The sequence below is a fragment of the Schistocerca piceifrons genome, chromosome 1 (genome assembly GCF_021461385.2).
Source record: "Schistocerca piceifrons isolate TAMUIC-IGC-003096 chromosome 1, iqSchPice1.1, whole genome shotgun sequence".
In the NCBI taxonomy this organism is placed as follows: Eukaryota; Metazoa; Arthropoda; class Insecta; order Orthoptera; family Acrididae; genus Schistocerca; species Schistocerca piceifrons.
The window spans coordinates 1,098,682,353-1,098,694,515 of record NC_060138.1 but is presented as its reverse complement, the minus strand read 5'-3'; the positions used below and the strand labels follow the sequence as shown (position 1 = coordinate 1,098,694,515).

General features: G+C 39.8%; 1 protein-coding gene across 1 annotated transcript in view; it reads left to right on the top strand.

Annotated features, from left to right (window-relative positions):
- The window catches only part of LOC124776007 (zinc finger SWIM domain-containing protein 8 homolog), a 511,151-nt gene extending 499,604 nt beyond the window's left edge, over positions 1–11,547 (top strand). Inside the window, exon 25 of the mRNA XM_047250851.1 lies at positions 8,387–11,547. Coding sequence (XP_047106807.1) covers positions 8,387–8,453 — 67 coding nt within the window. The 3' untranslated portion in view covers positions 8,454–11,547. The remainder of the gene's footprint in view (positions 1–8,386) is intronic.
- Positions 11,548–12,163: the final 616 nt, after the last annotated feature.

Below are 12,163 nucleotides of genomic sequence, written 5' to 3'. Positions count from 1 at the left end.
GAAACTTCACACTAGTTAAGGCACTGCTTGCTCACTCCTATCAGGTTAACCTTCTATGAGCTTTTTCTTACGGTATTGGAAATACCGTGTGGCTAGGGCCTCACGTCGAGTAGGAGTACGTGGTACTTGCAGAGCAGATAGGGAAGGTCTCAGAATAGGGGCACTTGTACCCAAGAACTATATTGAAACATATCACCGTGTAATAGGCATTTTATGTAGCCTGTGAGAACATCTAAAGTTTGTTTTTATAAAGCTAAAGAAACTCTCTCTCTCTCTCTCTCTCTCTCTCTCTCTCTCTCTCTCTCTTTCCAGGCATGATTTACCGAAATATGACCACTGTTACAGTGGCTAATTTGAGGCATGACTCAGGGGATCTGCATATGCAAAAGTTCACAGGGATAGTTGTGGGATGCACCAGCTTTCCCAGGAGAAATGGGCTGAGAACAATTCTGTCTTCCATGGACTCATATGGCAATAAGGGGGAGAGTGTCTATTGTGGAACGGAAGCTACTGTACAGTCTGTGATCAGAGGTGTGGTGTTGAATGCCAACTGAGAGGATGAACACAGACTTGGGGAAGGTGTATTTCATGAATGAGTAATTGATGTATTCATATAATTAAGTTGTTGTGCTTCAAATAATATTGATGTCTGGTAATCGTAATTAGATCAGACAGTCTGGGTATTCCAAGAAGCGCTCCCACTTATGTGGCCCATACCTAGGTTCTTCGAAAGCGAGTACCTAGTCTGATTCCTGTGGTTGAAATTTTTGTGTTTTTGTCAGTTTGGACTTGTATGTAAAATACTTTTTAGTCAACATGAAGATGACGGTGATTACAAGGAATGACTTTTAGAATGTGTATTGGAGGACTAGGCAAATGAAGTGCACAGGAGCAAAGGGGCACTCGTATCAAAGTAGTGGTATAAAGTGTAGTAAACATGGGGTCTGAAATGCGTACTTTAAGAGCTGTAAGCATGTGTTAGGTAGAAGAGATGTGTTTCTCACTAGCAAAAATGAACAAGTGCTCTTAGCTCTTAAGGTATGCATTGTAGAGCCCAGGTTTACTAGACTTTTTTCCCTTGTTTCGTGTAAGGAACCTGTCCTTAAAGATTGTCAGCATTTTCTGGTATGTATTTCACTCTAGTAGGCAGTTAAATATTTCTGGTAGTGATGCAGTATTCATTTGCAACATTGCTGCCAGTCATTACGCAAAGAAAAATCACCAAATAGTGAAACTTACCAAACAAAAGCGCTGGCAGGTCGATAGACACACAAACAAACACAAACATACACACAATTCTAGCTTTCGCAACCAATGGTTGCCTCGTCAGGAAAGAGGGAAGGAGAAGGAAAGACAAAAGGATATGGGTTTTAAGGGAGAGGGTAAGGTGTCATTCCAATCCCGGGAGCGGAAAGACTTACCTTACGGGGAAAAAAGGACAGGTATACACTCGCACACACACACACATATCCATCCACACATACACAGACAGCAGACATTTGTAAAGGCAAAGAGTTTGGGCAGAGATGTCAGTCGGGGCGGATGTACAGAGGCAAAGATGAAGTTGAAAGACAGGTGGGGTATGAGCGGCGGCAAATTGAAATTAGAAATTAGCGGAGATTGAGGCCTGGCGGATAGCGAGAAGAAAGGATATGCTGAAGGGCAAGTTCCCATCTCCGGAGTTCTGACAGGTTGGTGTTAGTGGGAAGTATCCAGATAACCCGGACGGTGTAACACTGTGCCAAGATGTGCTGGCCGTGCACCAAGGCATGTTTAGCCACAGGGTGATCCTCATTACCAACAAACACTGTCTGCCTGTGTCCATTCATGCGAATGGACAGTTTGTTGCTGGTCATTCCCACATAGAACGCTTCACAGTGTAGGCAGGTCAGTTGGTAAATCACGTGGGTGCTTTCACACGTGGCTCTGCCTTTGATCGTGTACACCTTCCGGGTTACAGGACTGGAATAGGTGGTGGTGGGAGGGTGCATGGGACAGGTTTTACACCGGGGGCGGTTACAGGGGTAGGAGCCAGAGGGTAGGGAAGGTGGTTTGGGGATATCATAGGGATGAACTAAGAGGTTGCGAAGGTTAGGTGGACGGCGGAAAGACACTCTTGGTGGAGTGGGGAGGATTTCATGAAGGATGGATCTCATTTCAGGGCAGGATTTGAGGAAGTCGTATCCCTGCTGGAGAGCCACATTCAGAATCTGATCCAGTCCCGGAAAGTATCCTGTCACAAGTGGGGCACTTTTGGGGTTCTTCTGTGGAAGGTTCCGGGTTTGAGGAGATGAGGATGTGGCTCTGGTTATTTGCTTCTGTACCAGGTCGGGAGGGTAGTTACGGGATGCAAAAGCTGTTTTTAGGTTGTTGGTGTAATGGTTCAAGGATTCCGGACTGGAGCAGATTCGTTTGCCACGAAGACCTAGGCTGTAGGGAAGGGACCGTTTGATGTGGAATGGGTGGCAGCTGTCATAATGGAGGTACTGTTGCTTGTTGGTGGGTTTAATGTGGACGGACGTGTGAAGCTGGCCATTGGACAGGTGGAGGTCAACGTCAAGGAAAGTGGCATGGGATTTGGAGTAGGACCAGGTGAATCTGATGGAACCAAAGGAGTTGAGGTTGGAGAGGAAATTCTGGAGTTCTTCTTCACTGTGAGTCCAGATCACGAAAATGTCATCAATAAATCGGTACCAAACTTCGGGTTGGCAGGCCTGGGTAACCAGGAAGGCTTCCTCTAAGCGACCCATGAATAGGTTGGCATACGAGGGGGCCATCCTGGTACCCATGGCTGTTCCCTTTAATTGTTGGTATGTCTGGCCTTCAAAAGTGAAGAAGTTGTGGGTCAGGATGAAGCTGGCTAAGGTAATGAGGAAAGAGGTTTTAGGTAGGGCGGCAGGTGATCGGCGTGAAAGGAAGTGCTCCATCGCAGCGAGGCCCTGGACATGCGGAATATTTGTGTATAAGGAAGTGGCATCAATGGTTACAAGGATGGTTTCCGGGGGTAACAGACTGGGTAGGGATTCCAGGCGTTTGAGAAAGTGGTTGGTGTCTTTGATGAAGGATGGGAGACTGCATGTAATGGGTTGAAGGTGTTGATCTACGTAGGCAGAGATGCGTTCGGTGGGGGCTTGGTAACCAGCTACACTTTTGAAGGCCAGACATACCAACAATTAAAGGGAACAGCCATGGGTACCAGGATGGCCCCCTCGTATGCCAACCTATTCATGGGTCGCTTAGAGGAAGCCTTCCTGGTTACCCAGGCCTGCCAACCCGAAGTTTGGTACCGATTTATTGATGACATTTTCGTGATCTGGACTCACAGTGAAGAAGAACTCCAGAATTTCCTCTCCAACCTCAACTCCTTTGGTTCCATCAGATTCACCTGGTCCTACTCCAAATCCCATGCCACTTTCCTTGACGTTGACCTCCACCTGTCCAATGGCCAGCTTCACACGTCCGTCCACATTAAACCCACCAACAAGCAACAGTACCTCCATTATGACAGCTGCCACCCATTCCACATCAAACGGTCCCTTCCCTACAGCCTAGGTCTTCGTGGCAAACGAATCTGCTCCAGTCCGGAATCCTTGAACCATTACACCAACAACCTAAAAACAGCTTTTGCATCCCGTAACTACCCTCCCGACCTGGTACAGAAGCAAATAACCAGAGCCACATCCTCATCTCCTCAAACCCGGAACCTTCCACAGAAGAACCCCAAAAGTGCCCCACTTGTGACAGGATACTTTCCGGGACTGGATCAGATTCTGAATGTGGCTCTCCAGCAGGGATACGACTTCCTCAAATCCTGCCCTGAAATGAGATCCATCCTTCATGAAATCCTCCCCACTCCACCAAGAGTGTCTTTCCGCCGTCCACCTAACCTTCGCAACCTCTTAGTTCATCCCTATGATATCCCCAAACCACCTTCCCTACCCTCTGGCTCCTACCCCTGTAACCGCCCCCGGTGTAAAACCTGTCCCATGCACCCTCCCACCACCACCTATTCCAGTCCTGTAACCCGGAAGGTGTACACGATCAAAGGCAGAGCCACGTGTGAAAGCACCCACGTGATTTACCAACTGACCTGCCTACACTGTGAAGCGTTCTATGTGGGAATGACCAGCAACAAACTGTCCATTCGCATGAATGGACACAGGCAGACAGTGTTTGTTGGTAATGAGGATCACCCTGTGGCTAAACATGCCTTGGTGCACGGCCAGCACATCTTGGCACAGTGTTACACCGTCCGGGTTATCTGGATACTTCCCACTAACACCAACCTGTCAGAACTCCGGAGATGGGAACTTGCCCTTCAGCATATCCTTTCTTCTCGCTATCCGCCAGGCCTCAATCTCCGCTAATTTCTAATTTCAATTTGCCGCCGCTCATACCCCACCTGTCTTTCAACTTCATCTTTGCCTCTGTACATCCGCCCCGACTGACATCTCTGCCCAAACTCTTTGCCTTTACAAATGTCTGCTTGTGTCTGTGTATGTGTGGATGGATATGTGTGTGTGTGCGAGTGTATACCTGTCCTTTTTTCCCCCTAAGGTAAGTCTTTCCGCTCCCGGGATTGGAATGACACCTTACCCTCTCCCTTAAAACCCATATCCTTTTGTCTTTCCTTCTCCTTCCCTCTTTCCTGACGAGGCAACCATTGGTTGCGAAAGCTAGAATTTTGTGTGTATGTTTGTGTTTGTTTGTGTGTCTATCGACCTGCCAGCGCTTTTGTTTGGTAAGTTTCATCATCTTTCTTTAGATATATTTTTCCCACGTGGAATGTTTCCCTCTATTATATTCACCAAATAGTGATACGTTTTCAGAAGTTACTTTATTTAATTATTTTATTTAAATGATCAGTTTTGACAGCTCATTAATGCGCCCCATGTATAAAGAATCAGATAAACTGATGCCTAACTGGAGCCATCAATACCTGGATTTTTTTGTGAAGTGCTTACTCCAGAGACTTGACAGGTTATTCTTAAGTCTTAAGCAAAAAACACACAATTATCTGAATGAATCTGATGAAATCGGGACATTTAATATCAGAACATTTAATAAACTGAACAAATTTTCCATTCCAACATCAAGAAGACAACTTTAGTTCATAAATGCCTTTGTTTAATTTGGAGACTAAATTTGCATTTTCACTAACAAAACCTTCAGGCTGTGTTTCATGAATATATCTGTGTAAAAATCACCATTGAAAAAAAAAGTTTTCACATCAAACTTCTTCATATCTCTATCGTACACCCCTGCCAAAAGCAAAAGGTTAAGGAGTGATTTGTACTGTACAGCAAGTGAAAGTTTCCTCCCTAATTAAGTCCAGATTTCTGAGAACAACCTTTTGCACATAACCTAACTTCATAACTCATTATGGTACTGTCTGGTTTCTGTTTAATCTTGTAAAACCAACAACTTAGTGATCTGGAAGTAGATCCACTAAATCCCAGTACATGAGTAATTTTCCTGGAGCACAGGCACGAATCTGAAAACTTGATCTAAATCCCTTCATGAAGTTTACCATACTGACGTGATTCACAGAGGAATTTACTTAGAGCCGTTTGTAGAATCAGACCACAGTCAGCCATTTTCATCAAATTTTTGAAATTTGGATGTCCCAAATTCTTGTGCCAGAAAAGAGCTAATTTAGATGATGCACAATTTGCTTGTTCCACATTTTTCATACAAAATAACATTCTGTAACAATTATTTTCAGCTTTTACACCACTTGTCACTAGCCTCTCTCGAAATACCTCAATCTTATTATTGTTAAGTGTGACTTCTAAATGTTTACTGGTTACTGCTCCCACTGGAAAAAAAAGGTTTCATACAGTATACCCTACAGTGTACAAAGTTCCCATACACCATTGACTAGTGCATTTAATGTGACTGGCCAATACCTACGGCATAGACAGCTGAGTTTCTCATACCTGAACAGGAACTTCGAACTTTCCTAGTGATTTAAGCATTAAAAATCATTCCTTGTGTAAGGTCAAGTGTTTTAATGCAGCACTATCAGTAAGCCAAAATGTTCCTAATTTATGCACTCAGAGCTTAATGTTTAGGTTCTTGACCTTCTCTTGACAATTTCATCTGTCTTTCCTTACACTCAACCTTATAATGATCTTTTTATGACAATAATAGCATTTGATACTCTTCTTATTCACAGAATTTCTGCTTAAATTGCTTTGTAAATACTGACCCTGACCTTTATGCTTTTTGTGATTTCCATTACCAGCAGCAAATGCAGTTGCTGTTTTTTCAGTTTGTGGCAAACCTTGTTCTTCTTTCAGTAATCTTTCTGTTAAATTTTTGAAAGTCTGCTTGTTTTCACCACACAAATTCCAAGCTGCAACAAACAAACCATATGTTGCTGGAAGCCCACCTAAAACTTTGGTGTTCTTGTTTGCATCTCCCACTGGTTCACCAACATCTGCAAGAGAATGTGGTAATGCTTCAACTTTACTAATATATTGCACATCAGTATTACAGAGTGACATGTTATAATTAAAGAACTGTTATTTCAATGCTACTTTATTTATTGCAGATCACTGCTCGTGAATTGTCTTAAGCCGATGCTAAATACCATTTGCTATAGCACACAACATGACAGTTTGCAGCTGTTCAAATTCTGTATCAGGTTAAATAAAAAGCATTGCTTTTGTATTAAGTTTATCTCACAAGTTTTGTGCATCTGTACCTTCAACTGGCCTTACTTTACTTCCATCAAGGATGTTGAGCAATTTCTCAGTGTGAAAGATAACTTCCACAATTGAAAATCACTTCCATCAAATTTCTGGATACTGAAAAGTTTCGTACAATTCATCTTTTACCTTCTCACTTTCCAGGTAAAACCCTTGATGTAATTGAACACAATTTGGAGACTTGATTGACAGGAAGAAAATAAAACATTGCCCCAGTAAATTAACATTTTTTCTGGGCCCATATACTGTTGGACCGGCTGTAATTACAATATAACAGCATATAATGAATGAGCTTTATTTCTTGCATAAAACAAAAGGATTTAAAACAGAAGACACTACGAATGTATGCAAAGGGATAATAGACAATGTGCTTGGCAGAAGCTGCAAAGATAATGGAACATCAGCCGTATAAAGACATTGTACTTGTACACAGACATGCAGAAGTAATCAGCACAACAAGCTATACTACCCAATAAACGTCAGTAGAACAGTCTTGATTCACCTAGAAGAATTTTCCTGCAAATAGCTTCAGGCCCGTATTTTCATTGACAATAAAAACAAAACAAAAATCCACTTTTTCAAAATTATTTCAGCTTCAGTTAGAATCCATTCACTGTTTATTTTATTAGGTACAGTTTTCCCAATAGACCTCATTTTTTTAAAAGAATTTTTTTTTTTTTTTTTTTTTTTTTTTTTTCAGTGCTTGAAAGTCATTATAAAGATGGCAGAATATTTTTATGTTTGTATAATTTGCTGGCAATCTTTAGACTCAAAATTTCCTTATACTTCACAAGGTGCTCATGAAGTAACTGTAAAAGTTCCAAAACTTTAGATTTTACTATGTTCTTTCCATTTGTTTCACAACTTAGTTCCAGTCATATGTATTTTGGCAGTGAGTTAGCAGATGTTTGCAAGATTTCTTATATTACGCTTTAACAAACGGAATGTTCGCTTGTGGAAACAGTAAATTTAAAAGGAGATGGATGCCTGGCCAGTACTTAAATAAGGCATGAGAGGGAGGTGGGGGAGGGAGCAGAAACAGCACCTTAGTAAGTACATTCTTGCCAGTGTCTATCCAGAGATTATAAAAGGACTTAGTGAGAAGTAAATACTGATTGAAAAATGGGATAAATAGTGCAAGATGCAACATGAAAAAGAAAACAGATAAAAACCAAAGAGAGAGATGGGCAATATGTGAGACAAATGTAATCAAAGAAATTCTCATTCTCCTTTTCCAGTTTTGTCTTAATGGACTGCTCTATTCATTTTGTTTCTGAGTTCATTTTTACTGAGCTTTTATTACTCTTCCGCTTGTCATATTGACAGTGCTTGGAATTTCATGTCACAAAGGCAATTACTGATAACCTTTGTTTTTCCTTCTGATATTTAGATTTTATGTTAATTTTTATTGAAATGTCTAAAGAACTGCATGAATTTGATTTTGGGCATGCAGCTCTGCGAAATCCATTTATTCCACTGCATATCTTCTGGCCATCAATGTAATGAATCACAGTACAGTCTCTGGCCTCACTCTGAGGGTTGTTGGGAAATGTATAACTGGAGTATCAGTGGAAGAGATAGTATTTGCATGAAGTTTGACCAAAATTGACAGATTGTTGATTTCACTGTAAAAATATGAAAATAAACAATAATCTGATGTTTATTTCTTTCAGGTCTAAATCTTGTAAGAAAGACCTGTGGGCACAGATCAATGCTGCATTGCAAGCCAACAGCAAATGACAAAGGCCAGACCTAGGTGCCCACTATTCTTCTAGCAGCAGTCCCAGTAGTGGAAGCCCACAGTGTTCTGCCGTACTGCAGCTTGAGGCGCCCCCTCGGGACATGTTTCCCTCTGTGATTTCAAATGCCACTCTCACTCAGGATGTAAATGGTAATGCTACCATTATTACGGGCACTGGTGGTGCTTTGCATCGATTCCCTGGTACGGGAATCACACTCACCGTGGGAGAAGGGTTGGCAGTGCGGTGGGATAATGGGCGTTTCTGTGTTACCGAGAATGGGACACCGAGAGAACGGCAAATCTTGTGGAATGAGGAATGTGGCAGATAATTGTGTAAAAGTCTGTACTAGTTGATTTTCTAGTTGCTCTTTGAACAAATTTGCCAATTCTTTGGACAAATGTGCAGTTCCTTTCCTTTCCTTTCTTGTAATTTCTTTTTACAAACTGCGATGTAACTGTGTAGAAATCATGTTGAATGATTTAGTGATTAATTTTTATCTCTTTTGTAGCTGTGTGTGGAGACAAAAGATAAAGAGAAATGTCTGACTTTTTGAAGTCATTAAGGAAAGCTTTTCAGTAGTGAAGTTTTGTGGTGTCGTGCATGTATATGATATAATACAACCTAATTTTGTTGAGCTAAGAAATTAAAATCATATTGTGTTTTTTTTCTTTTTTTCATTGTGTGTTCTCTCTTCATTAGACTTAACTGTAATTTCTACATTAAGAATTCATTTCAGTCTTTGCATTAGGACACTGTCAATTAAGAACTCAGTACTTTAGTGAAAATTACATTTGAATTTATTTCTGGAATTTGTGTGTTAATTGATACCACGTGAGAATTTCTCAGCCTGACAGAACTGTTTCCTTCTCATTCTCCATTCATTCCTTTTCCTGCTCTTTCCCTTTTCCATGTGCACTTTCGTGAAATGTTATCCCCCCTCCGCCAAGTCTTTGTTGTTCCTGGCAGTTGTGTTCAGACTCATTCACTCTCAGTAAATAATGGGAAGTTCATATTTCATTTGTAAGTGTTCAGCATTTAGAACAGCTCTAGTTATCTTCATTCTGCATGTCTTTCTCATGGTAAATTGTTTGTCAGATTGCTATTTCTAAATGAGTTTCTTATCCATTTGTAATGTGCATTCTTGTAGTGAGTCAGTCCTACCAAATTTGTTGTTGAGGGCAGCAGTTTCATTAGAGTTGAACTAGACATCTACTCTTGATAATTTTATAAAACTGTAACAGACATACAAAACATTGTATTGCAACACCAAGCATAGAAAAAGGTACAAAATGAAATGATTGATATTTCAACAATGCAGTTTTCATTTACGTGCAGCAGTGAATTATTCTTTGCATTTATTCTTCATCCTTGTCATACAAAAAAAAGTATGTCTGATGTTCCTAAGTCCAGAATACATTACCCATTTGAGTTATTGGTGACACAAATGTCACTGAAGATTCTTGTGTGTGTGTGTGTGTGTGTGTGTGTGTGTGTGTGTGTGTGTTTTTCCTGATATGTCATATCATCTACAGTTCAGAAGTAAAATTTTACAGGCTGTAAATCTTGTGCTTGGATTTATTGTGAACTGGAGAATTTTATTATTTGCCTGTGAAGAGACAGCAGAGTATGTTAAAGATGCATTGATAGTTTGCTGGAAGTGAGAATTCTTTCCTTGTTTATTCAGTGAATCCATGTTTTCCAAGCTCAACTGTGGTTTGCCCCCAATAGAAAGTTGTTCATATGCTGTTTGTATCCAAAAGGCTTGCATGAGGCTGGTAGCTGTATGAAATGTGTTTCTTTACAAGACAGTTGAAATACAATCAGCATATAAATGAGTAAGAGTATTTTCAGTCTGCATTATCAAACTCTGTGCTGGAATGTAAATTAAGATGTAGAAGATCATGGATAAGGCATTTATTAACTTAAAATTGTAGTTCAGCCACCACATTTATGTACTCAGGATAGCTGAAATGTAGAATATATTCTAGGTCTTACTCCTACTCCTGCGTAATTAGAGGGCTGGACAATTTTTTTTTAAATAGTTCTGAATCACATGACTGCTTTATATTTTTACATAACTCCTTGCAAAGGAAGAGGCAGCTTAAGCACAAGGGGAAAATCTGACTTCTGGTTTAAGATTCATATCAACAAGTAATTATACAGGAAACTGCATGATTGTTGCTACCAGCAACATCGTGAAAAGAATGTTGAAGTAAAGTGGATTTGCATTGTGCTGGTCTCATGGACCTCCTTTTGTCATTCCAAATGTGTATTAGCAGAAGCAAATTTCTTTTCATGCTTGGCATAATGTTGACTATAAAGCGAAAATTGTCTTGTGCATTTGTTTCCAAAATTGTGGTTGGTATAATGTTTATATGTGATTCCCAATTCCCTGTTTCAGAGTCATTTATTCAAATTCTAAGGCAGATGAATTTATTTAGTTATTTTTAATGAATCTGCATTCAGGTCCTATATATCTTAATTTTGTAAATTATTTTCTTTGAAAACTTCTTAATTTGCTGACATGTTGACACACCAGAAAGTGTCATGCAAGAGAGATGATTCTTCACGTGTTGGACTTACCTATCCGTTTTTAAATCTTCATTTACTGATCTTATATGCAATGTACTTGAGAATGATGGAACATTAGTTCAGATTTGTACATGAAAAATGAGAAACCTACAAAAAAAGGAAGTACAGGAGAAAACGGTGCAAAAAAACAATATGCATCTGAAGCTCCCAGAACCACTGCTTCATTATTGCCGAAAGGAAAGAAAACAGTAGGGGTTGAGAATTCTGAATGGTTTTAACACATTTTCATTTATTCCTTGTCTTTTTCAATATACCAGATGAAGGTGTAGTTCAGATTTCTATCCGCATTTCCATATTTGGCAGTAAGCACTACTTCAGATCTATGTTCAGAGGTTTTATCTTTTTGACAATTTTTTGCATTTTAAAACAATTGCTCAGATTTTCTTTGTAAGTGTGTTTTATATGGCAGGTGCTCCGTTATAAGATAACAGTAGCAGTTATGAAAGAAACAAAAACAGAATAATAGTCCCTATATTGCTTTCAGTTTTCATCGTCAAATGTTCAAGCCTTACTGTTTATTTCATATATATTATTTCAGTTTGTAGATGCATTTTTTTTTTTTTTTTTAAATGGCCTCTGTTCCAGCACATACACAGCTTTCCTTCGCAAGTTACGTGGTAGCTGAAAATTACTGTCAAGTACTAAATTCAAAATTGTTTTACAGTCTTATTCCACATACTTCAAAGGACGATGCAAATAGCAGTTGACACTCAGTATTTACATGGGAGTGTATGTCTGATAACCTTCATGTGGTATCGTTCAGCTCCATGTTAAAGCCACTTTCTCTTTTCCTTTCCTTTTCTTTAAAAATTGCTTATTGAAACCATGGACAATTCTTGTAAATGTATGCTGTTGCTGTTCTGGCAGTGCCAATGTGAATGTGACCAGAGATTATTGTTCCCCTATTAACATCTGATATGAAATGCTACATGTTAAGTATAATCCTGTAATTATCTGCAAAATTGAGGTAGTTATGCTATTCTCATAATTTCAGAGTTATGAGAAATGTATGGCAAGATATAGTTACTTAAGTCACCACTTCATGATGATAAAAAATAGTTATATTAAATATGATAATGTAGTGATAAGCAGTGTGTGTAATTCCAGAAATTTTAA